A 26,632-nucleotide genomic window follows, 5' to 3' on the forward strand; every position below is an offset into this window, starting at 1 on the left:
CACTTCACACCAGGTGGGCTGTGAGCTCGTCCACCCAGCTAAGCAATAAAAAAATAATAATAGATAAAACAACGCGATGAGCACTCGATGAATAAGCGAATGAATATATACGTATGATTGAGTGTCAGATAGGTACTAAAGTAGCAGTAGTTCAATTTTTGCAACTGGAAAGGCTATGGTATCATAATATCATACAGCCTAATCTTTTATCTTAATTAATATAAGGCCGAGCAGAATTAAATCCATAAAGTAATCATTTCATAATAGGTACTCAGATGATAGTACTTCAGATACTAAAGTGTTAGTATACTTTTTTTTCTATCTAATCTGGTGGTATTACCTGACTTAGAGGGTTATGCCCGCGTAACCGAACAAGAATATATGTACATATGTCATCTTTAGTACAGTTAGAAATAAAAAAGCCCTTTGTCACATTACCGAAAAGATAAATGAGACAACAAGACGAGATTAAAAGGTCAATTAATGAATTAACAAGTGAGTAATCGCCGGTAACAGATAATTAAGTGGTCGGTTTATTCAATTATCCAAGATTAGGAATAGGTACGTTCGAATCCTTCGTAATTAGGTTAGGGCGGATATTTGTGGAGGATAATACTTGTAATGGCCTCGGAGCTTTTGTGAAATTACAGATACTGAATACGCCACGGTTAGATGTACTGACTTAGAACTCTTGTCTGAGTCTGTCTGTCTGTCTGTCTTTACGCCGTTGGTGTCTATGGGCTCCGGTGACCACTTAAGACGAAGTGAACCTTGATCTCATTCACACACGACTAAGCATTAAATAAAATATATATATATATATTTTAAACCATCGTTGTGATAATTCCGTTCAAATCCGCACATCAATTTTAGATATTTAATGTTAAATTAGATATGAGTATACATTTAAAAATACAATGCCATTGAGACTTCCACGTCTGAAGGTGAGCGGTGTTATATGACCAAATATTCGATAACGTCACCAGAATTTGGATCAAAAGTGCGTCTTCCAACACTAAATTGCTGGATATTCAATATAAATTGTGTTTTTCTACCTATTCGCACTAGTCCTAACAAGAGCAGTGCTTCGCAGAATCTACCACCGAATCGGAATCGCGACTCACTCAATGGGCTTAATGTGTGTGAAATGAAATAACACAACTCAGGAATCATCAAAGTTACAGTTTAAATAGATATAGGACGTATGAATTACTGGAATTGAGCAGTAGGAAGGAGAAGGTATTGTTGTTTGTACAAATTTCGATTGAAACACCATAGCACGTTTTAATATAAAAAAAAGATGTGTGGCGTCGTGGGACACCGGACAGGAACGAAGCTCCTTATTATAAAAATATTAATTTTAAGTTCTATTCGAGGTATAAAGAAAATAATTATTCGGGTATACATTTTTTATTATGATTTTTTTTATAATAAAAAAATGATATTTTTAGTATGTTATCACAAAGTTAAGTCGTACAATGTGTGCGTTACTAATAAAAATCTTACGTTACGGACGTTTTTTCCCGGTCAGGGTACCCCTCCGCATCGTCTCATAAGGAGCTTCGTTCCAATAAAAAAAAAAAAACATAATACATCAAATGGACTCGTTCGGAATTCATTGAGTGTTAAACGTTCACATAAATCTGCATTCCCGCACGAAAATACGGGACGCGAGCAACTTCGTAAACACTAACCTATCGAATTTTATTTCAGTTTTATAACGGAGCGCGGCCATCGAAATACGAATTTCCCGTACAAAATGGAGGAAGGCAAGAAAGAAATCAATTTAGATTCGATACTGGAGAGCTTGGGTCCGTACGGGCGCTACAATTTACTGAATTTCGTGCTCCTACTGTACCCGGTCCTGCTGAGCAGCTTCTTCGAGTGCGGCTTTATATTCGAGGCTCAGGAACAGAATTACAGGTCGGTTTGGTTATAGCGTTTTAAAAAAAAAACTAGTATCTCAAAAATTTTTTTTCCTACCTTTGCTAATAGCCTTGAGAGGCTATTTCAGTTTCACCCTAACGTTTGTAGGTGAGCTCACGGGGCTCAAACCGGAGTGTTGCTAACACTGACCCTAGCAAGAGCAGTGTTTCGCAGAATCTACCACCGGATCGGAAACGCGACCCACTGAGAAGATCCGGCAAGAAACTCAGTGGGCTGTGTCTATGGGCTCATTCGCATGAGGACGGTGACCGGTGCTTGTGGTGCCTAAAAGCACCGTTAATGGATCGGGATAATTTATCTCAATTGCAATTGAAGATTTGACAACATATGTTAAGAATACGTACCACCACGTTGCCACGTACCATCCGGCTTTGAAATGAACTCCCCTCCACGGTGTTTTCCGAGCGCTATGACATGTCCTTCTTCAAACGAGGCTTGCGGAGAGTACTTTATGGTAGGCAGCTTCTTGGCTCAGCCCCTGGCATTGCTGACGTCCATGAGCGACGGTGACCACTTACTATCAGGTGGGCCGTATGCTCGTCTGCCAAAACAGGCAATAAAAAAAAAGAATTAAAAATTGTAAATGCGCTTTAAGAACTCCTCCATCCATCTTGAGACATTAATTTCAAAATCTGCGTTGGTTAGTTTGGAATAATGACTGTCCTCTTACCCTTTAAGTCACAAACCATGATTGCTTTCTGGGTGTTTCTGAAACAATATACCACTTACCATTCGATGTCAAAGATCAAAATTGACAGACAGGTGATGTATTCGCTGATTTTACTACGCAAAAAATACCATGTAGTGACATATACTCGTAAAAGCGCTCGTAAAGTTGTAGTCAGTTAAAAATGCCGCTTTTTTCACATTTCATATTAGTTTAAGTTAGATTTTCACTATTTTTGTGATCGGTTATTGGAACGCGCTATTTCCATGTAAACGAGGGTAGGTGACTTTTTTGCTAGCCATTGTAGGCAATGGTTACCATCGCCCATGGATGTCAGCAATACAAAGGGGCAGAGCCGCTGGAGAAAAATAACTAAAGTTTCAAAAACAGATCATTTTTAATTTCTGCTTATTGAATACTGGGTTCTGGTAGCCGGTAATAATAAAACGCATTTTTTAGAAATAAAAGCAAAAATTGAAAAGGACAGGCAAAGTTTTTCTTCAATTACTTTTTAAATTGCTCCTTGTTGGTAGGGAAATGACAAATGAAAATGTCGACTGTTCAAAATGGATATTTTCAAACCAAACTACAGTTTTCCCTTTTGGGCTTTAAAAGGGGCGACTTTAATAGAATAGTCCGAAATCAATTCGTGACATTTTTCGACTCCCACAGGTACCGGCGTGGCAAGAGTGGTGTAGCGTTTACTGGTGGTAGGACCTCTTGTGAGTCCGCACGGGTAGGTACCACCACCCTGCCTATTTCTGCCGTGAAGTAGTAGTGCGTTTCGGTTTGAAAGGTGGGGCAGTCGTTGTAACTATGAGACCTTAAAACTTATATCTCAAGGTGGTGACGCATTTACGTTGTAGATGTGTATAGGCTCCAGTAACGACTTAACACCAGGTGGGCTGTGAGCTCGTCTACCCATCTAAGCGATAAATAAAAAATACAGCCAGACAGCCTCCAAACAAACAAGATCGAACTGGTTAATTAAATAAAACAATGACATTGCTATCAACTTTATTATCGCTTGGTGATTTGAACGATTAATAAAAATATAACCGTTATCGGCCTATAGGCGTCCATTCTCAGACGTAAGTCTTTGAACAATAGTTCAAGTCCTTGTCCCACCTATAAGAAACTTATCAAAATTCTTTTTGCACTATTAGTATATTAAGCCAGGGTTTTCACACATAAGTTCTTTTATAATGAAAAAACAATACAATTCTATAAAACTTTAACATTACTTGTTTACAACAAAAAGCCACGCCTGAGTTATTCAGTGGTTCTTACACAATTAGCCATTTTGTGATTGATGGTTTATAGCAACTACAACTTCTTTTATACAAACAAATGTAATTACTGCGAAACAATTCACAAAATATAGCTTAATATTCACAATACATATTTTAGTGATTTTTACATGACTGACATTTAATTTATTTTACATGAATTACTTTCAAGCAATATTAACTAACAATGTTATTATCCAGCCTAATAATAGATGGCGCCAACAACATCATTGTATAACAATTACAATACTTAATTATTACTGTTAATTATAATATAAATTATTTTCAATATTTATGCTTTATTCATATTTAATTATTTATACAGTCATTTGTGTTTTTAAACAATAATATAAACATTAAACATATTCTGAACATTTTCACATCAGAACAGTGTCTGCTAATTATTAAATATGGTAGAATAACAGTTTTGTTGCTAATAATAAATAAATATTAACATAGAATAAACTAAACTATATATTATTATGTTAATTATTGCCAATAGTGGTGTTTGCGCCCATATATACGTCGTTAGACAAATACAGAGTAAAAAATCTAATAGAAATGTCGCTAACGTAAAGACATTTCTCGTCGCTTTTCAGTGTAGTTCGTTTAAAAAAAAACTGTAAAATGATCCACGAATTGGGTTCTTTTTATTGCTTAGATGGGTGGACGATCTCACAGCGTACCTAGTGTTAAATGGAGCCCACAGACATTTACGACGTAAATGCGCCACCCACCTTGAGATATAAGTTCTAAGGTCTCAGTATAGTTACAACGGCTGCCCCACCCTTCAAACCGAAACGCATTACTGCTTCACGGCAGAAATAGGCAGGGCGGTGGCACCTACCCGTGCGGACTCACAAGAGGTCCTTCCTACCACCAGTAATTACGCAAATTAAAATTTGCGGGTTTGATTTTTATTACACAATGTTATTCCTTCACCGTGGCAGTCAGTCGTGAACATTTGTTGAGTACGTATTTCATTATAAAAATTGGTACCCGCCTGAGATTCGAACGCCAGTGCATCGCTCAACACGAATGCACCGAACATCTTATTCTTTAGGCCACGACGACGACAAACTTGAATTGGCCACCCGGAAAATTTGCAAAAATGTCACTTAAACCAAATAACCTTTCATCTCTGTAATTGTATACAAAGAAAACATCTAGTGGCCTTACATTTACGAAGACACGTCACAAGCATATACCGATCTTTTATTCTGACATCAAATCATCTCGTTGGCCATTCACGGTTTCTATACACAACAATTAAATTATTACTAGTGGTCCCGCAGTAATCGAAATTCGACTATAATTTGAATTGAAATTGTATGTTTAAACATTATTATGGTTCTATTGTCAAATACTATTATATTTCTATAATATAATCACAGAATTCGCCAAAACTTACACTATAGATAAATAAAGACAAACAATATTAATCTATTCGGCATTTGACCACAGACTTTAAACATTAACAAAAGTTTGAAAATTGACAATAAACAAAGAGTATAATTATATGTATGTGTGTGTGTCAAATACATGGTAGTGTGTGTAATGTTTTTTTATTGATTTAAGGTATGTTTTATGCATAATTTAAAAAAAAAATTGCATTGTGCACAGGAGGAGGACCTCTGTATTCTCTATAAGTGTGGGAAATTTCATACTTCTTCGTCCGCGCAATTTTCGTAAAAAGGGGCACAAAGTTTTTGCTTCACGTATATAGATAGACCTAAATTGGAACCATTAAACTTCACTTCCCAATATACCTGACCAACGTCAATCTTCTACATTTAAAACAGTCACCGGTACCAATTATATAGCTCACCCCGCATACTAATTCCGATTTGAATACCTCAAATATGATTCTCAAACTCCCCATACAGAAACATTAACATTAACGGCCGTCTGGTGTAGTGGTAAGTGACATGGTCACTACACAAGGGGGTCGCGGGTTCGAATCCCGCCAAGGGAGGATATTTGTATAATAAATATAAAGTGTCTTTTCCAGGATTATGGATGTATATTAAATATATGTATGTGTATAATAAAAATCTTACATTTATTTCCGTTATACCTGTAACACAAGTTCTTTACGAACTTAGCACGGGACCAGTTTTTTTTTTTTATTGCCCTTGTACGCAGACGAGTATACGGCCCACCTGATGGTGAGTGGTTACCGTCGCCCATGGACTTCAGCAATGCCAGGGGCAGAACCAAGCCGCTGCCTACCGCTTAATACTCTCCACAAGCCTCTTTTAAAGAAGGGCATGTCATAGCGCTCAGGAAACTCCGTGGAGGGGAGCTCATTCCATAGCCGGATGGTACGTGGCAAAGAAGTTAACGTGGCGTGATTGTTAGTAAATATTTATTATTATTATTATTATTTTGTGCTTTATAATCCAGATTTCGATCTACAAACGACTTTATTACAGGAAGACTCATGAATCACTATTTGCGAACGTGTCGAACGCATCATAAATCATTAGACATGTTTTGCTCTGAACAATGTATCGATAAGCTTATCAGCTCTCGAACTGAGATAATTAAATCGATAACAATCGATGGAAACGATAAACGTAGTACGAAATACTATGCATTAAGAACACGTCTGCGTTTTGAAAAAAACCTAGTATCTCAATTGCAATTGTGGCCTAAAAGATAAGACGTCCGGTGCATTCGTGTTGAGCAGTGCAACGGTGTTCGAATCTCGCAGGCGGGTACCAATTTTTCTAACGAAATACGTACTTAACAAATGTTCACGATCTACTAAAGAAATCCAAAATCAAACCCGCAATATTAAATTTTGCGTAATTACTGGTGGTAGGACCACTTGTGAGTCCGCACGGGTAGGTACCACCACCCCGCCTATTTCTACCGTGAAGCAGTAATGCGTTTCGGTTTGAAGGGTGGGGCAGCCGTTGTAACTATACTGAGACTTTAGAACTTACATCTCAAGGTGGGTGGCGCATTTACGTCGTAAATGTCTATGGGCTCCAGTAACCACTTAACACTAGGTGGGCTGTGGCCTCGTCCACCCATATAACCAATAAAAAAAAACTTGAGACATCAATTTCGAAATCTTCATTAGTTATTTTGGAATAATGACTAACCTAGGGTAGGTTAAGTCAGAAAAGCTTGCTTGCCGTGTGTTACCGTAATTACCGCTTGCCATTCGATGTCAAAAATAAAAATTGACAGACAGATGATGTATTTGTTAATTTTATTACGCATAAAAAAACAATATGTAGTGATTTAAAAATGCGCTCGTAAAGACGCAGTTAAAAATACCGCTTTTTTTTTAAACAGATGCGAAGTAGACGGTTGCGAGTTAAGGTTTAATGATACATCCTGGCTGCAGTACGCTATCCCGCTGGACGTGGAGAAACAGCGTCCTCAATCCTGCTTCATGTACCAGCAAGCAAACGTTACGAGTCAGCAGTGTTTGCCTGAAGACTTCATCAATAAAACTGTGCCTTGCGAGAGATTTGTTTACGAAAACGATTATTCTTTTGTCAAAGAGGTAAATTTTGGTTTCATATTGCTTCACTTGGCACGTTGATCGCCATACGGCCCACTGGTCATTAGGAAATGATTAGGAAATGTCATTTAGAATGGATGAGGCAAAAAGTCATAGAAAATGTGTTATAGATAGTGACAAACAAATCTTATTATCCTTTAAACGAGCAATTCTTGTACATTAATATAACTAGTCAGGTCATAAGTATTGTCACACAGTAAAAACTTTTCTTTTAGAATGCTGGCCACAAAAAAGTTTATTGAATTCGAATTTCGAATTGTTCATGAAAATAAAAATGTATACTTTTAGAATTTTACTCATTTTTAAATATGGAGTGGACGCTTAAAGAAGACCGTGTTGCAGTTATTGTGTTGCATCGTTGCGGTTACGCGCCAATTCAAATTTTTAACATACTGAAAAATTTGAATATAACCAAAAGATTCGTTTATCGTACCATCAAACGATACAATGAAGACTCTAGTGTAGATGACAGGTCAAGAAGTGGTCGCCCTCGGTCTGTTAGGACTCCAGCAGTGATAAAAGCTGTGAAGGCGCGAATTCAAAGAAATCCCAAACGTAAGCAGAAACTGTTGGCCCTTCAGATGGGGTTAAGCAGAACCACGGTGAAAAGGGTGCTAAATGAAGACTTAGGGCTTCGGGCATATCGAAGAAAAACAGGACATCGTTTGAATGCTCGTCTAATGGACCTGAGACTGAAGAGATGCCGCGCTTTGTTGAAGCGGTACGCGGGAAAAAAATATCGGGAAATTCTTTTTTCGGATGAAAAAATTTTTACCGTACAAGAGAGCTACAACAAACAAAATGATAAGGTGTACGCACACAGTAGTGAAGAAGCGAGCAACCGTATTCCGCGTGTCCAACGAGGTCATTTTCCATCCTCGCTCATTGTATGGTTGGGAGTTTCTTATTGGGGCTTAACAGAGGTACATTTTGGTGAGAAAGGTGTAAAAACGAATGCATTTGTGTATCAAAATACAGTCCTGACGAACCTTGTGGAACCTGTTTCTCATACCATGTTCAATAACAAGCACTGGGTATTCCAACAAGATTCGGCGCCAGCTCATAGAGCGAAGAGCACACAAGACTGGCTGGCGGCGCGTGAAATCGACTTCATCCGGCACGAAGACTGGCCCTCCTCCAGTCCAGATTTGAATCCGTTAGATTACAAGATATGGCAACACTTGGAGGAAAAGGCGTGCTCAAAGCTTCATCCCAATTTGGAGTCACTCAAGACATCCTTGATTAAGGCAGCCGCCGATATTGACATGGACCTCGTTCGTGCTGCGATAGACGGCTGGCCGCGCAGATTGAAGGCCTGTATTCAAATCACGGAGGTCATTTTGAATAAACTTTAGTGTCATAAGAATCTATGTTTTGTTAAGTTCATTTTGGTATATGAATGGTTACATAATGAATAAACTTGTTTCAATTATTTTACATTAAACATGTGACAGAATTTATGACCTGACTAGGTATATTATGTATATAATCTGAATCTCGGAAACGGCTCTAACGATTTTCATAAAATTTAGTATACAGGGGATTCCGGGGGCCATAAATCAATCTAGCTACGATTTATTTTCAAAAAATGTTGTTTTATTCGTGTTTTCAATAATCAGCTCTTCCCGACATCTATTGGTGAATAATAATACTGTTTTTCTTAATTGAGGGCAACTAACCGCTTTAAAGACACCACAAGATGGCGTTATCAAAAAAAAAAAATCATCTAGTCTAAAATCATCATCTAGTTCAATATTAAGTTTACACGGTATTCACTCATGTACATATATGAATGTGGACAATTACAATGATTTATTCACAAATATTACGTACCCAGGACCCGATGCACACAGATACAGCTGTATAACTAAACATTGCACATTACCTTCTAGGTCCAATATGCAGTGTTCAACCCACGATATTCTTGGCCATGACACATGCCTTGAATCAATATTCTCGATTGCTACTTCAACTTTATAATGTACTAGTAAAACAGTGTTGCGCTTCGCTGAATTTATTAAACTTTGAAATACACAGCTTTTGCTAATAAATCTGTGCTAATTTGCTAGTAAATTAGAAATATGTTTGAATATGGTTTGAAGGGTGAGGCAGCCGTTTTACTGTAAAAACTGAGACCTTAGAACTCATGCCGAGGTGGGTGATGGTATTTACCTTGGAGATGTCTATGGGCTCCGGTAACTACTTAACACCAGGTGGGCCGTGAGCTCATTCACCCATCCGAGCAATAAAAAAATATATATATTTCAGTCAGTGCGGTGTTTAGAGTTGAAGAGCATAGAGAAATAACACATAATAGTCGAAGCGTAAGGCATGGTATCGCTTATTAAATAATAACTCATAGACATGGCAAAATAAATACCGCCTCCCGCCTCAATACATGAAGACAGTCTCGGTTGTAATTCAAAATATCCTTGCCCGTCCATATCCGATCCTGTAGACCGAATGGTAAACAGTCGACGTCACCCAAAACACGTCATTACGGATCCTCCCGATCCACCGGTCACCGTTCTCGTCGAACCCGTCGCTTGCGACGAAGGGCTCGACGAACGAATTAACCCATAGACACAGCCCACTGAGTTTCTCGCCGGATCTTCTCAATGGGTCGCGTTTCCGATCCGGTGGTAGGTTCTGCGAAGCACTGCTCTTGCTAGGGCCAGTGTTAGCATCACTCCGATTTGAGCCCCGTGAGCTCACCTACTAGTTAAGGTTACGCTGAAATAGTCTCACAAGGCTATCAGATTAGGTAGGGAAAAAAAAATAACTTGCCCGTCTCCTGAAGTTGAATTGGAATAGTCTTAATCTCGCTACCAATTGAGGGTAGTTACAACGCAAGTATTTTTTTTAGTTCAACCTTGTCTGCCAAGAATGGAAACGAGCGCTAGTCGGAACCATCCATAATTCTGGAATGTTTGTGGCCATGCTGTTCACTGGAGCCATATCGGATAGGTTCGGGAGGAAAGTTGCTGTAGGGTTTTCTTCCTGCGCAAGTTTCATATTCGGATTCGCTCGATCTTTCTCGCCGAGCTATCTGTTTTTCGTTGCCATGCATTTCCTGGAGGCTGGTTTCGGCGGAGGACTCTACCCTTCAGCTTATGTTTTCAGTAAGTAACCATACAAAAATATTGTTATATATTAGTTTAACACGATAAGCGTCCCGACGGACACCATGTGTCCACAACGTACTTTCGTCTAGGGCAGTGTTTCCCAACCTTTTTTGTGCCATGCCCCACTGTAACATTTCTAAAATTTTTGTTGCCCTCAAACATAATTTTTAACATAAAAAAATTGATTTTTTCACTTAAGAAACATAAATGATTGGTTTTAGGAAGAAATCACTATGAAATTGTTATGAAAACACAGTACGTATTATAATATTTCAAAACATATAATAAAAAAAACGAAATTCAAATTCAAAATAATTTTATTATAGATTTTCGATATGAATATAGTGCGATTGCCCCCCTTAATTATCAAATTGCCCCCTTGTGGGGCGTGGAACCCACGTTGAGAAACACCGCTCTAGGGTCACACCAATATATCAAGAATGATCCAAAAACCGTTGAGGTGTCATTTCGCAAATATTATTAAGAAATAACTCAAAAATAATTGGGCGACTTACGGATGCAGTGACTACTCATTACACCTCTCCCCCGGACCCAACCTATTGGCGGTCACAGAGTGTCCATCCCAGCCTACTGAACTAAATAAACATGGTTTCAAGTCTGGCGTTCATTGTCTTAATAATGACAGTCGCACTAAACGCAACTGTCGATGATGTTATTGGAATGTACCAAGATATTTTAAGCTTATTATCTACACGAACGAATACCGAAGCCCATATAAACAATGCTATCATATAATTTGAAGAAAGTCTATACGGTCGTCTTCGATTTCAAGATATCACTGCATTAATACTGCTGTGGGCACAGGTCAATACTCCCTAACCAGATGTTCGCGCATTTTAACTAGCCAAGACGAACTAATCTGTTCTATATAATAAGTTCTAGGGGATTCGTTAATTTGGACGCCCCGTCCCCATGACATCACGACCACTCTGTCAAGAGATAAACGATTGAGAAGAACAGACGAACACATTCCAACTAAGGCCAAGTGATAACCGAAGCCCATACCGTGAATTTCGTTGTGTGAAATTGGTACAACAATTTGTTTTACGGCAACAATTGACAGATTAATTAAACAGTATAAATTACAAAAGCGTGAAGAGAGCCGTAGGGCCTTGCGATATATTGAAACCGGTATCTGTGGTGGGAAAAGTGAAATCTGTGTAATGAATTATAGTTTAATGGCTGCGCTAAAAACAGCCGGTCTCGTTAGCGGACTCTCGAATTTCAATAACGAATAAATTATTTGAAGGTGTAGGTACAAAGTTCGTTTTCGTCACGTCAGTGAAGCAAAGTTCATTAAACCCCGACCATATGTTACGCGCGAACGTTATTTAACCTTCATCGTTCTATTTATAGTTGTGGAACTGGTTGGCCTCAAGCAACGGGTCATCGTGTCGGCCATGTGCAACATGACCTTCGTTATCGGCGTCGTTCTCATAGCCCTTCTGGCCTGGGCTGTAAACAACTGGAGGACATACATCCTTATCCTCTACTGCCCCGCCACAATCGTCTTCGTATACGTTTGGTTTATGAACGAAAGCGCGCGCTGGCTTCTCAGCAAAGGACGAAGGGACGAAGCAATTGACGTACTGAAACGCGCCGCCAAGATCAACAATCTAGACCCGAGGAGTCTGGATCTAGATGCGCTCGGAGATCCCCTGCTGAAACCGCAGAACCAAACCGGAGACAAAAAGTCTCAGATGTACAAGGCCATCAGATCTGGTATAATATGGAAACGGGTCGCGATTTGCTCGTTTCTATGGATGACGTGTTCCCTAGTGTACTATGGTTTTTCCATTAATTCGGTTTCATTAAGTAGCAACAGATACGTTAGCTTCATGCTCGTGACGTTAGTGGAGATACCTGCCTATATTGTGGTAGTCATCGTGCTGGATAAATACGGGAGGAAGAAAACTTTATTGACGACTTATCTAACTTGTACGGTCATGAGTTTGCTGTTCGCTTTCTTGCCAAGATGTAAGTATTTTGTTTTTTTGTTTTTCTTTTGTTTGTATTATTTCAAGGAAGCGACCGTTAAGAACACAAAACTGCGACTTTAGGTTACACGGTGGTAGGGTTAGTATTGATAAGTCCTATTATACATTAACAACAATATGACTGTTAATACTGACGGCTGATAGAAGAGAATGGAAGAGAAAAATTAGCTGTGCCGACCTCACCTAGTGAGATAAGATGGAGAAAAAGAAGAAGACTGTTAATACTTAACACATAATGACAACTGGTGGTAGGACGTCTTGTGAGTCCGCACGGGTAGGTACCACCACTCTGCCTATTTCTGCCGTGACGCAGTAATACGTTTCGGTTTGAGGACGGGGCAGCCGTTGTGCTTTACACTAAGACCTTATTACTCATGTCAAGGTGTCTCAAGGTGGGTGACGGCATTTACGTTGTTGATGTCTATGGGCTCTGGTTACCACCTAACACCAGGTGGGCCGTGAGGTCGTCCATCCGCGAATAACATCGTGTCACAATAATAAAACCGGCAAAGATTTTAATTCGCGTAATTACTGGTGGTAAGAAGTCTTTTGAGTCCCCACGGGTAATAATCCATCAGTACGTTCCAGTTTTAAGGGTGGGACAGCCCTAAATCTACACAATTACGACCTAGACCTTATATCTCTAGATGAGTGATGGCATTCACGTTGTACTGTCTGCAGTCTTAAAAAGCATATGTTTAAAATTCAATCTAATTAATTTCAAGGTTTTTTTGCGTCAGCATTACTTAAATAACTTTATGCTGACGCTTAAATCACGTCTGTGCAACGAAAGTATGCGTAAATGTCTTTTTTTTTATAATTCATCAATTAATTTGGCTTACTGATCTATTTGTTCGAACCACAACCGCATTAATATTGTCTACGGATGACCTTCATAATTTGAATACGTACGTATAATAATGGCACGTACATAAATCTTTCAATATGTATGTGCCGATACAAAGTTAGTGCCGTGAGTCGTGACTGCGGTGGACTGGTTCGTCGTGAACATCGACCTACATGATGACCTGGACCTAAAGTCCATCAGTACGTATCTACAGTCGGCATCAATGCGCCACTTCGACAAAGCGCCACGACACGAAAAGTGTGCACACGAATGCTTTTAGGTACCTCAAGCACCGGTCATCGTTCTCGTCGAACCCGTCGCTTGCGACGAAGGGCTCCACGAGTAAATTAACCCACAGACACAGCCCACTGAGTTTCTCGCCAGATCTTCTCAGTGGGTCACGTTTACGATACGGTGGTAGATTCTGCGAAGCACGACTCTTGCTAGGGTTCGTGTTAGCAACGTCGTTAGGTTTGAGCCCCGTGAGCTCACCTACTAGTTAAGGTTACGCTGAAATAACCTCTCAAGGCTATCAGGTTAGGTAGGAAAAAAAAATCGGTGAACAAACGGGTTTACCACCCTACTGTCATTGACAATGGCCACGACGGCGGTAACCATTAGGTGGGCTAATCAGAGAGCTATAGTAAAAAGATGCACAAAAATAGACGGATAGGTAGGTACCACCACGCTGCCTATTTCTGCCGTGAAGCAGTAAAGCGTTTCGGTTTGAAGGGTAGGGCAGCTGTTGTACTATACAGAGACCTTAGAACTCATATCGGTGGCGGCATTTACGTTGTAGATGTCTATGGGCTGCGGTAACCACTTAACATCAGGTGAGCCGTGAGCTCGTCCGCCCAACTAAGCAATAAAAAATAAAAGATGGACGGATCGTACGTCAGTACTGGCAATGCTGGAAAACGATTGTGGTTCCAAGTTACAAGTTACTTACAATAAAATTCGTATCATTACGTTTTTTTATTGCCTCTGTAGGCAGATGTGCATACGGCCCACCTGACGGTAAGTGGTTACCGTCGCTCGTGGACGTCAGCAATGCCAGGGGCAGAGCCAAGCCGCTGCCTACCGTTAAGTACTCTCCGCAAGCCTCGTTTGAAGAAGGACATGTCATAGCGCTCGGGAAACACCGTGGAGGGGAGCTCATTCCAAAGCCGGATGATACGTGGCAGAAAAGATCTTTGGGAATGCACTGTCGATGAACGCAGCGGTTCCAGATAATATGGATGGACTCTGCTCCGGTGGCGGGAGATGTGAAGATAAATTACGTACGCGTACCTATTATTACGTATGATTACGTACGAGTGCGTATAATTACGTATGATTTCGTACGCTTACGTGTTATTACGTATGGTTACGTACGTATACGTATTATTACGTATGAGTACGTACGAGTGCGTATTATTTATTACGTATGATTACATACGCATACGTATCAAGTAATAATAAAAAGTATTAATGCATCGAAGTCTTACCTTCCAAGCTTGGGGTAGTCATGATACAGTACAATTACAGACTTCCACTTCAAGTCTTACGGTGATGTCCGTGCTGTCCAATTTACGTTTGATATAAGCAGTGGTCAACGACGAAACACAATTTTCCATCAGATCCAATAACCCTTGCTTTATATGCCTTCAGCTCTAACGCTAAGAGCAAGCTTAGGTAACCCTACTCGTCGAACCCGGAAAAGAGTTCGACGAGTAGCTTGGTAGATAGACAACCTAACCTAAACATCAGCCCGCTGAGTTTCTCGCTGGATCTTCTCAGCGAGTCGCGATTCCGACCCGGTAGTAGATTCATCCGCGAAACAACAATTCTTGAGTTGTTAGGTCTCCTTTGGAAGCGCTCGGGTAGCTATTAGCAAATCCCACCCCTCCTGACGGAGCCTTTGCTCCTGTCATTGGTGAAACTGGAAAGCCCTTTGGGCCACCAGTAATCCCTCAGATTTCATTATTCATTGGAAGGTTAAAACCGTGAACATATTCTGAATCCCTACGGAATATTCTTACATAACACTCATTGCCATCAAACAAACAATGTTACATCATGTTTACTGAGGTCAAATAAAAATTGCAATTTTAAAACCACAATCTTTATTTGAAAATCGCATTTAACACACAAATGACAAATGATAAATAACCACTCACAATGACATAATGTTTAATGGTGGGAAGATATATAAATAAGTTGACGTGCATTATGTTACGGAAATATTTTATGTTGTAAATTAATTGAAATGTCTAATTTAGCCTGGGTGTGTATTGCACGTGCTGGTTCAAGAAGTTTATTTGACTCTGTCTCTCTGTAAGGCGAGCGTGTGACATTAATTAGCCCGTAAGTTTTCGGCAGTTTGCAGAATCTACTACAACATTAGATACATTCACAGAGTTCTTTATATGGCCGGTAATGGCCTTTTATGTAAGAGATCATAGTTTCGCGACTTAGAGTTTTTTATTGACGCAGATTCATGGATAAAATTACGCCCCAACCAACCAATTAATAGATTCAACAAAATCTCGCATTTAAACGTGAGTTCAAAGTTTTTTGCATTAGGGTTTATTATACTAAGATTGATTTTCAATTAAAAAACATTACAAAACAGTAGAGGTGGGTGGTTTTCAAGGTTGGTGGCGCATTTACGTTGTAGATGTCTATGGGCTCCAGTAACCACTTAACATCAGGTGAGCTGTGAGCTCGTCTACCCATCTAAGCAATAAAAAAAAAGTCGAAAACGTATACTTCAGAAAATTATTAATAAAATAAAATGATAATTCTTCAATAAACCCAGATTCTGTCTCTTATTTGCTCTGATTAATAAAGATACTCTAATGTGAATTTTAAATGCGGAGACATTAAAATGGTGCTTAGGTCTAAGGTTAGATTTTATTAAGTTTAAGGTCACTGTTTGTCTTCCAAATTAAATAAAAAATCTTAGTAACAAACGCCTATACTATGACGCCGTCAAACATCTGGGCAGTTTGCAAAACTTAAATTCTCCGACTGCGCTACGACACAACGTAAATAAGTTCCTATACAAAGCATCACAAATCATAGAAATGAAAAACACGTTGAGCTTCGAACTAGCATCGTACTTATAGATACAATGTTATATAAAATTATATGACGGTTTGTATGGTATATTATATACTATGATTTAGTCAGTAACACGGTTAAAAAAAAACGGTTTAAATACTTTGCAACGGTTTCCTTACAACGTAAAAGCCGCTACACACTTTCAGACATGAGTTCTAAGGTCTCAGTTTTAAGAGTACAACGGCTGCCTCACCCTTCAAACCGAAACGCATTACTGCTTCACGGCAGAAATAGGCAGGGCGGTGGTACCTACCCATGCGGATTTACAAGACGTCCTACCACCAGTATTATATGTATTTACGTTTTTTATCTTGATACAATCGATTGTATTAACAGCCGTGATCGACCCAATTGCCACCCCTGGTCGTCTAGAGCTGATAGCCAAGCGCTAGATGCTACCGGCTCCCGTACACACCACAACCTAAACAACGCCACCTTAAAACAAGAGGTTGAACTTTACGGCCACTAGATCACTGGAGTCAACCTTACAACTAAGTTCCGTAATGGTATTTTTAATACCCTTTTATTAGCTTCAGATGTATGTATGTTATGTTAGTATGTAACGGAATCTTTGAACATGATTTTGACCCCCTTCAAAACGTCGGATTAACTCGAAATTTGGTATATTTATTAAGGACCAATAACAATTCGATATTTAAAAAAAAAAATTAAAAATTTAAATTCAACTTAAAATTGAAAAATAAATAAGAGTTTAAAAAATCTAACCAAATATGCTTCTGTAGAAAATCCAACTACAAAATTTTATTGTAAAAAAGCGTGAGGTGCATGGTATCAGTAGTTACAAATATTTTATGAACAGATATGAGTAGAAGGGTTATTTTGATAATATCCTGAAAAGCACCCCACGCTTTTTTTATAATAAAATCATTTTTTCTTACACTATTTTTAATTCAAATTTGTTTTTTATTTTTTACTTGGATTTTATATAAAAGTATATTTTGTTAGTTTTTTTAAACTATTATTTATTATATCCATACCAGACTTAGTTTAGTATAGCTTTACTTTTTCCCTACCTAATAGCTGGTAGCCTCTAAGACTGGGTTTACACGGTATTGTCCTGCACGTTTATTTGCAGTATACGTCTTAACGAATGAATAGTGGCACATACATTGAACATAGAACCGTTCACTTGACGTTTGTACTGCAAAAAAACGTTTACCGCTTATACGTTTAAACGAATACTCAACGGACACTTGTCATACAAATCGAATGAACTTTAACGTTGCAGTGGCGTATAGTATAAGTAGCTCTGTCTCGTTCACACGTTCGTTTTTACGCGAATGAAAATCTACCGTATTCCTACCTACACCCGGGTGATTGTACGTTAAAATAACGAATACAAAGAAAACCTGCAGGATATGGCCGTATGAACCAAACCTAAGTGGCTATTTTAGCAAAGCCCAGACGGCTAGGTGAACACATGGGCTTAACCTGAGAGAATTTGTTAACACTAGCCCTAGGAAGGGCAGTGTTTCACAGAATCTACCACTAGATCGGAATCTCTGAGAAGATTCGGCAAGAAACTCAATGGGCTATAACTTTACATATATGTTGACTAATTGTTGCAGCTGATTACTGGTCGATACCCCTGTATCTAGTTGGGAAGTGGAGCGTCACATTAGCCTACAGTTCCGTCTATATCTACGTGTCGGAAGTCTTCCCTACTAACATGAGGCAGACTCTGATAAGCGTCTGCTCTACAGCTGGAAGGATCGGCTCTCTAATAGCTCCTTTAACGCCACTACTGGTAAGCACTACTATTTTTTTTATTAAATATCAGTGGCTGTTGGGTACTCGACCTTTAAGCCAATCTTAGTTGTTTTAATGTACATATGTATGTATATAGCTTTCAATAGGCCACTTAGCGTAATACATTTACTTGCTATTCATTACCATCACGTCATTACCATTGCTACTATTTATATTTAATGTATTCCATTGTTTAGCGCCTAAAAAGCATGGCTTAAAGAAAAAATAGCGGCGTAAAACAACACTATTATTGTTTTCTGTTCTGGTTTAAATGCCTATCTAAATATATGCAAACTTATTGTTAAAAAAAGTATTTACTTCGTAACACAAATATTTATCGCTTTTCTCATCAAGGTATTTATTACCTACACCTCGTAGTAACAAAAAAATCTATTTAATTATCAACACGAAAATACATTCAAAATACGTTATCTCTTCAAACAGTCATATTACCACAAATCGATGCCAACTGTGATCTTCGGAGCGATGTGCTTCATATCGAGCACTCTGGTCATGATGCTGCCGGAGACCAGGAACATGAGGCTTCCGGACACGATCGAGGAGGCCGAACACCTCTCCAGAATGAAAAGCAAGAACGGTGATACAACGGACTGACGATAAACATCAGTTTTAAACGGTCCTCCACTAATAAGCGCGTTTTTTTAACGTGCTAATAAAAAATAGCATAGCGATAATTAATTGAATATGCAATTTCGAAAAGGGCACATCTCTGAAAATGTAAAATTTTCTGGAAATAAAAAAAAACTGATTATTTTCTAAAGCAGTGTAAAATTTAAAATATTAACTTTTGAGATATATTTCAGTGTTAATTAGCAATTGAAAATTACTGGAATTATTATACAATGGGTGTAGGTGAGCCTCAAAACTACATGTATATGAAAAAACATATTTGACAAAATATGCGACATGTGCCCTTTTCAAAATTGCTTATTCAATTATAACGTCCGAAAACTTCCTTTAACTGGTGGTAGGACCTCTTGTGGGTCCGCACGGGTAGGTACCACCGCCCTGCCTGTTTCTGCCGTGAAGCAGTAATGCGTTTCGGTTAGAAGAGTGGGGCAGCCGTTGTAACTATACTATGACCTCAGAACTCATATCTCAAGGTGGGTGGCGACATTTACGTGGTAGATGTCTATGGGCTCCAGTAACCACTTAACACCAGGTGGGCCGTGAGCTCGTCCACCCACCTAAACAATCATCCCTCGATAAGTGACAGTAAAATTAATCGTTACACTAAAAACACGATTTAAATTAACTGTCACATTGGATGGTGGTATACGCGATGTGACGATCATTGGTTTTTTCAACACCCATAGCAACCGACCAATGTGAATAGATACGTGGTTTCAAACGTATTACATATATGTATTTGAAGATCTACAAAAAAAAAAAAATGCAGTCGTTTTAAATTTACCTAATAATCATGTGAAGCTTTTAGCTAGTGCCGTTGAGGTCGCATTAAATCGAATCTTAATTAAGCTCCCTCAAAATATCCGAGCAAAACTTTCGTTAAACGATAGTTCGTATGACGATTTCTTTCCCATCCCAATTATCACATCTCGATTGGCACTGACTAAAAACTAAAACAATTTTAGGATGCCATTTTCAATTCTACATTCACCCTTCGAGACTGGTTCAAAGAAAAACATACAGTTGTTTGCATTAGGTCCAAAATAAACGAACTGCTTAGAGTATATACAAAATACTTCACTGGTGATAGGACCTCTTGTGAGTCCGCGCGGGTGGGTACCACCACTCTGCCTATTTCTGCCGTGAAGCAGTAATGCGTTTCGGTTTGAAGGGTGGGGCAGCCGTTGTAACTATACTTGAGATCTTAGAACTTATATCTCAAGGTGGGTGGCGCATTTACGTTGTGAATGTCTATGGGCTCCAGTAACCGCTTAACACCAGGTGGGCTGTGAGCTCGTCCACCCATCTAAGCATTAAAAAAAATAGCAGACTAATTCTAAAACTAGCATAAGTATTCATTACTGTTTCTAGCTTTTATATCTACTAATTGAAAAAATGCCAAAAACAAAACCTATATCTAGCGCGTTTTTATTAACCTGAATCGTAATTTTCAATAACTTCGACAAACATTCGATTAACTTGAAAATTTATGCGCGACAGTAATTTCACTAGTACGCTAGAATATCCTGACCAATACAATCAGGATAAAGGATCAATTGAATTGGTCATGTCCCTAAAGATCAAATAAGCAAAATTATAGTCTACCTAATCACAGACAGGCGTATTGTGAGCCTTCACGGGTCGGTAGCACTATCCTGCCTATTTCGGCTACGAAACAGTCTTGCATTAGACTTGAAGGATGAGTCAATCGACAGCAATTTTGAGTCTTCGGGCTCTTGTCTTAAGGTGACATTCGCTTTGGATGGCGCCTGCTAACCACGGCACTGCAACAAATATCAATAACTAGCTGACCCGGCAGACTTCGTAGTGCCTCAATCGATAAATAAAAGACCTAAACTTTTGTATAAAATAAACTTAAAACAAACAAAAGGAATCCGCCCGACGGGGGACACATCAAAGAAAAAAACAAAATTGTTATTCTTATTTAATTCCGAGAATTTTCATATTTATCTACCTTTTAAACCTTCTCTGGATTTCCACAAATAATGCAAGACCAAAATTAGTCAAATCGGTTCAGCCGTTCTCGAGTTTTAGCGAGACTAACGGAACAGCAATTCATTTTTATATATAGAGATAATCATTCAAATCAAAAGGACTATTTATACAGCTGTTTATACATTTGTAAGCTAAACCTTCTATAACGCGGTAGATACGTTCCTACAGAGTCCCGTGTTGTGCGAAACCGTGTTATATGAGACTAGAAGCCAATACAAAAAGGAATGTATTTTTTCTAAATGAAACATCTCAACTATGCCTGTATGTATGTAAAGAAAAACCTTCATATTCTAAAACTGTTTAGTTTTCTAAAAAGGATTTTTCTTATCATTCAGTGAAGTTTGGCATTCAGTAAAAAGAAGGTTCAGTTTGTTTAAATATATTAATTTTATTAGATTACCTAAGGGCCTTTAAATGTTGTTTTATAATTATATTGGGGACTTTAATATAAATAAACAATAAAATACTCAATTGCGTTTTCTGTTATATGTATATAATGAGAAAACAACATTTAAAGAAAATTTATTTTTAGAAAACTAAAGAGTTTTAGACTATGAAGGTTTTTCTTTACATGTATTTACATACATAAAAATAAACGGTAAAATTTCGGCTATCTTAATTTAATTATCGCGTATTCGTGGTGCACAATTCAATTTTGTAAATGATTTTAAATAAGTTTTTTCCTACCTAACCTGATAGCCTTGAGAGTCTATATCAGCGTAACCTTAACTATTAGGTGAGCCCACGGGGCTCGAACCTGACGACGTTGCTAATACGAACCCTAGCAAGAGCCGTGCCTCGCAGAATTTACCACCGGATCGGAAACGCGACCCACTGAGAAGATCCGGCGAGAAACTCAGTGAGCTGTGTCTGAGGACTGAGGGTTAATTCACTCGTCGAGCCCTTCGTCGCAAGCGACGGGTTCGACGAGAACGACGACCGATGCTTGTGGTACCTAAAAGCCCCGTTAGTGGATCGGGAGGATTTTAAACAAAAATCTCGTAACGCGTTGTAGAAGTACCGCGTTATAAGAGGGTTTTAGGGAACTTTTCGTGTTGGAGTGAAACCGTGTGTAAAATATCGTGTTATAACAGAGTTACCTGTAGGTGACTTTTAGTTTTTCTATAATTAACTTACCATCGATGCGCTATTCAGTTTAACAACTGAAAAGAATATGTGAGAACCAATAGGCTTATCGAAATAAATGTAGATTCAAGGGAAACTGTTTGCTGTTTACAAAATACTATAATATTGGTTGGGCAGGTATCTGACTGTGTTATCACACACAATTACAGCAAAACACTGCTCTTGCTAGGGCTAATGTTAACTAAATCACTCAGGTTGAGCCCGTTAGCTCATCAACTCGTCCGTGCGTAGCTGGAATAGCCTATAAGGCATAAAAACTCACACACAATTCTAAAGTACGAGATACTATTGTAATGTCGTGAATAGTGAAAACACATAGTTTGCGTTTTTATATTGCCTGTTTTGTGGTATTCCGACGTTCCTGACTATACGAATTAATAGAGTCGATCTACCGACGGTTCGCGCTCATAGGGCTAAATAAAAGACATTATGGAAGCGAATGTTTAATATTTTTTTTGTTTTTTTTTTCCTAATATCATTTTTATATCAATAGATTAAAAGACGAGCTTACTTGTGTAGTTTAAAAAAATACTTGTAACATTTTTAAGTGTGTTTATATTTCGAATTTCGTATTTATACGCATTAATAGAGTCGATCTACCGACGGTTCGCGCCCATAGGGCTAAATAAAAGACATTATGAAAGCGAATTTTTAATTTATTATGTCGTTTGGTAATAACATTTTTATATTAATAGATCGAAAGACGAGCTTACTTGTGTATCGCTGTGATGAATCATTGCGACGATATGATTCGCTAAATCATTAACTAGCAAGTTGAAGCTCGCGTGTTGATAACCGTACTAAGTTTCAACTCAATCTAACTAACGATTGTCGGAGCTTATAAATCTCAAATCTACATATTATAAACTTCTTTAAATAGATTAATTAATTTATAGCTCTTTCTCTCTCTAGGAGTAGGGAGATGAAAGCAACTGAATGCATGGGTGCAACTTTGACAGCGTTTTTATCTTCAATTTACTCTTAAGTTACATGTTCATCACGTGGGCTGTTTATAAATAATCGATTTAGAAAAAAAACTATAGTTCCGATTTTATAAGTCTAAGGTGTGATCTATAGTTTTTTTTGTCCTATCAAAACTGGTACGATCAATCAATCGGTCATCGTATGAAATATTCATTGTCTAAAATTAACGAATCGATATACGACTCCATGGTTTTAATGTCGTGAGTTTTAAATAAATTACGCATATGACGCTCGGTACGCTAAGATTAGCATTGAGTAAACATTGTGCGGGAAACTATTATATTTTCTATTTAGTAGCAGACGTAGGTGCGGATTGAGAGGCGTTAAATTTGATAAATAATGAAACGAATCTGATATACGTGTGCTTGTGTTTCTTTCTGTGTACTTAGTTCGAGTTTTTAACTTCTCGATCGCGTAAAAGTTAACTCAAACATGTATGGTGTTGGAATAGCTTCCCATCGTTTGCCGCTAGGGGCGCTGTTCCAACTCCATACAAATTTGAGTTAACTCTTACGCGATCGAGAAGTTACAACACTCGCACTAAGCACACTGGTCTGTTAAACTATCAGATCGATTGGTAGATCCGAAGATACGGATATAACAGATTCACCACGCATTGCCCGGGTCATGTTATATGCCATAGTCAAGTTTCCTATTTATTAATCCAGGTGAACTAATAACTTCAGCGCGAAAATTCACCTTAACATATTCAGCCATTTTTGGATGATTGTCTAACAGTCTCGTTTTTTGTATTAATATATGTATGATGTTACATACAAGCTTTCACAATTATAATAATGTTGTTATACTGTACATAGTACAGATTCTTGGGTAGCTTGGAAGCTATGAAGGGGGAACAAAGAAATCGAATCGTAGTAGTTAGGCTTTTTCGTGTCAAAATTATGAACTAGAAAATAAATTACTGTAGATCACAGAGGGCATTGCATTATACCATTGATATATTATACAGGGTGTGTCATTTAGGGTAAGGCGAAGCTTTTGTTTTTCTTGAGAATGTCAGGAGATACGAGCTCTTTGACATATCACATACCTTTATAAAATCTTTAATATCTTTGTAAGGAGACGGAAAGCTTACTTTATTATTTTCTAACTAAAATTTCAGTCATTTTTGAATTTAAATTTTTTATTTTATAAACTGATAGAATTCATGTTCATAGTTCGTTTGAAGTATTGAAACTCTTTATCTTAAAATTTTTGTTAGGCCACTTCAACGCTAAAGGTGCGATATCTTTGTTTAGCATGATAATTTCGGTACACCATAATAACGATTAAAACAAATTAATTAACTCTCGCATTGAAAGCCAAAAGATCAAAAGAAAACAACCAAAAAATAAATCGCTTCACCATTACAATAAAAAAAAAACTCTTAATTGTGAGATGCTTAAGACGAAAAGAATATTTGAGCTTTTGTATATAAGGTCGGAATTAATCCTCAGAAAAATTGTATTAATAAAGAGGTACTTTTTACACTTTTGTACTGTTCGTCCACTTAATGTTTATAAGCAATTAATTTCTGTTTAGTTTTAAATATTTTGTACATTATTTATGGTATTACGATTAATAAACAATGTAAAAATAATATTTCTGTGTTTAATTTTTTTTTTTTATTATACTTTATATTATTTCACTGCATAAGTATCCTTGACAAGCCAAGGGTATAATATAATTAATATCACGACCTCATCCCTTCATGCATCATGAGGTCTAAATCTCAATTATAGCTAATAAAGACTGATCTAAATGGAAAACTTCAATATCTCCATTCTTCAAGAACTAAGCACTAAGCAGTGTCTTTCGGCACTCGTGCATAGGCGCATACTATCATTTCTTGGACATATCTCCTGGCGAGGATATGACTCCATAGAGCGCCTTGTCGTTCAGGACAAAGTAGAAGGCACCAGACCGCGTGGAAGGTTGCCCATGCAATGGATAGACCAAGTGAAGTCGGCAGTTGGCGGTTGTTTGCATGAGTGTACCAGACTCACCATAAACCTAGAGGTTTATATATTATATTAGTAGCTGTACCCGTCCGCTTCGCTGGACATTTCAAATGAACATTATTATTTCTCACCCCCACAAAGATTCTCATTATTAACGCCCCCGCCACTGGTGTAGGGAGTCCAACACTCATATAGATATTAGCCTATCCATTAAGTACATGTATTTTCTACATGGATACCAAGTTTCAAGTGAATCGGATGCACGGTTCAGTAGTTATAACGGAACATCCGTAAAAACAACTGTACATTTATATATTAGTATAGATGTGCTTGAGATTTTTTTAACGTGACTTCCACGGTTCTTACGTAGACAGATTACTTTATGTCACAGGCGATCAGGGTTGGACTAAGCTTAAGTTCCACTCTGGGGCACCGTCAAAAATGTCGCTCCACTACGTATGTCTTACACAGCTTGGATAAAAGTGCGAAGCACTCCTACTAACTCGTACCTACTACACTACTATCAGCATTGTGAGTCAACTCTCATAAATGTAATAAAGTAGAAGGCACCAGACCGCGTGGAAGGTTGGCCATGCGGTTGACCAGCCAAGTCAAGTGAGCAGTTGGCCGGCTGTGTGCTGACATGAGTGTACCAGACTCACCACAAACCGGGAGAAGTGGCGATTGCTCACGAGGCGCATACCATCTGCCCACAGCAATTATACTGAATGACGACCACGACCGCTCTGACAAGAGTGATACGACAAAGGAAAAACGTAAAATCGTAAGGCGTAAAATTCTTACCCGGCAGATATACCTATACAAAATATTGTTAGTTAAATTAAACAGTAAGTTAAGTTTCAGGTCTGCAATCAGCAATGAAGGGAACACAGATCAGGTACTGTCATCTCATCTATATTAAAATAAATAAATAAATTATAAACTAGGAACAATATATCTAGGCCGCAATGTATTATTTTCAAATGCACACGATGCGTGCCGTTAAACTTTCCCAGATATCTTACCTAATAATGATTCAATTTGTAGAGTATACTATTAATAAAATCCTAGATACCACACACTACTATTTCTTAATAATGTTCCAATATGTTATATTGTAAAATATGCTATTGTTACGCCGGTAAGAGTAACGCCATCTATCGCCGAATAGTCGAACGACTATCGAAGTAACACCTGGAACGATCGATAAGTACAACACCATCTATTGTCAGATAGCGGAAACACAATACTAGAAATGTTTGGAATATTCTCGATAATTCTAGGGATTTCGTCTCGGCTATAAAAGCGTTTCAGAGCTGGCACGCAGTCAGTTAGTAATCGGAACTACTCGAAGCGAAACAGCGAACAGATCACCTGAAGCGAAGCGGAAGAAGCGAATTGAGAATTTTAAAGTGTTTGTTGAGTGTTTTAAGTATTGTAAGCTTCGATCATCAATAGTAACCGAAGATTCTAAGTGATAAATACAGTGTTAACTCGTAATTCAGTAGATTTTTTTATTCATCCCGAACCCCAGCGCGTAACACTAGTTATTAAATTAGTGTTGA

At 38.2% G+C, this 26,632-nt stretch overlaps 1 protein-coding gene across 1 annotated transcript in view; it reads left to right on the forward strand.

The window, feature by feature from the left end:
* The window catches only part of LOC101735429 (organic cation transporter protein), a 57,416-nt gene extending 32,710 nt beyond the window's left edge, over positions 1-24,706 (forward strand). The window contains exons 2-7 of the mRNA XM_004929673.5: positions 1,714-1,923; positions 7,213-7,426; positions 10,311-10,566; positions 11,947-12,567; positions 18,129-18,307; positions 18,754-24,706. Coding sequence (XP_004929730.1) covers positions 1,760-1,923; positions 7,213-7,426; positions 10,311-10,566; positions 11,947-12,567; positions 18,129-18,307; positions 18,754-18,924 — 1,605 coding nt within the window. The 5' untranslated portion in view covers positions 1,714-1,759 and the 3' untranslated portion in view covers positions 18,925-24,706. The remainder of the gene's footprint in view (positions 1-1,713; positions 1,924-7,212; positions 7,427-10,310; positions 10,567-11,946; positions 12,568-18,128; positions 18,308-18,753) is intronic.
* The last annotated feature ends 1,926 nt before the right edge of the window (positions 24,707-26,632 follow it).

Source organism: Bombyx mori, chromosome 21, assembly GCF_030269925.1.
Source record: "Bombyx mori chromosome 21, ASM3026992v2".
Classification (NCBI taxonomy): Eukaryota; Metazoa; Arthropoda; class Insecta; order Lepidoptera; family Bombycidae; genus Bombyx; species Bombyx mori.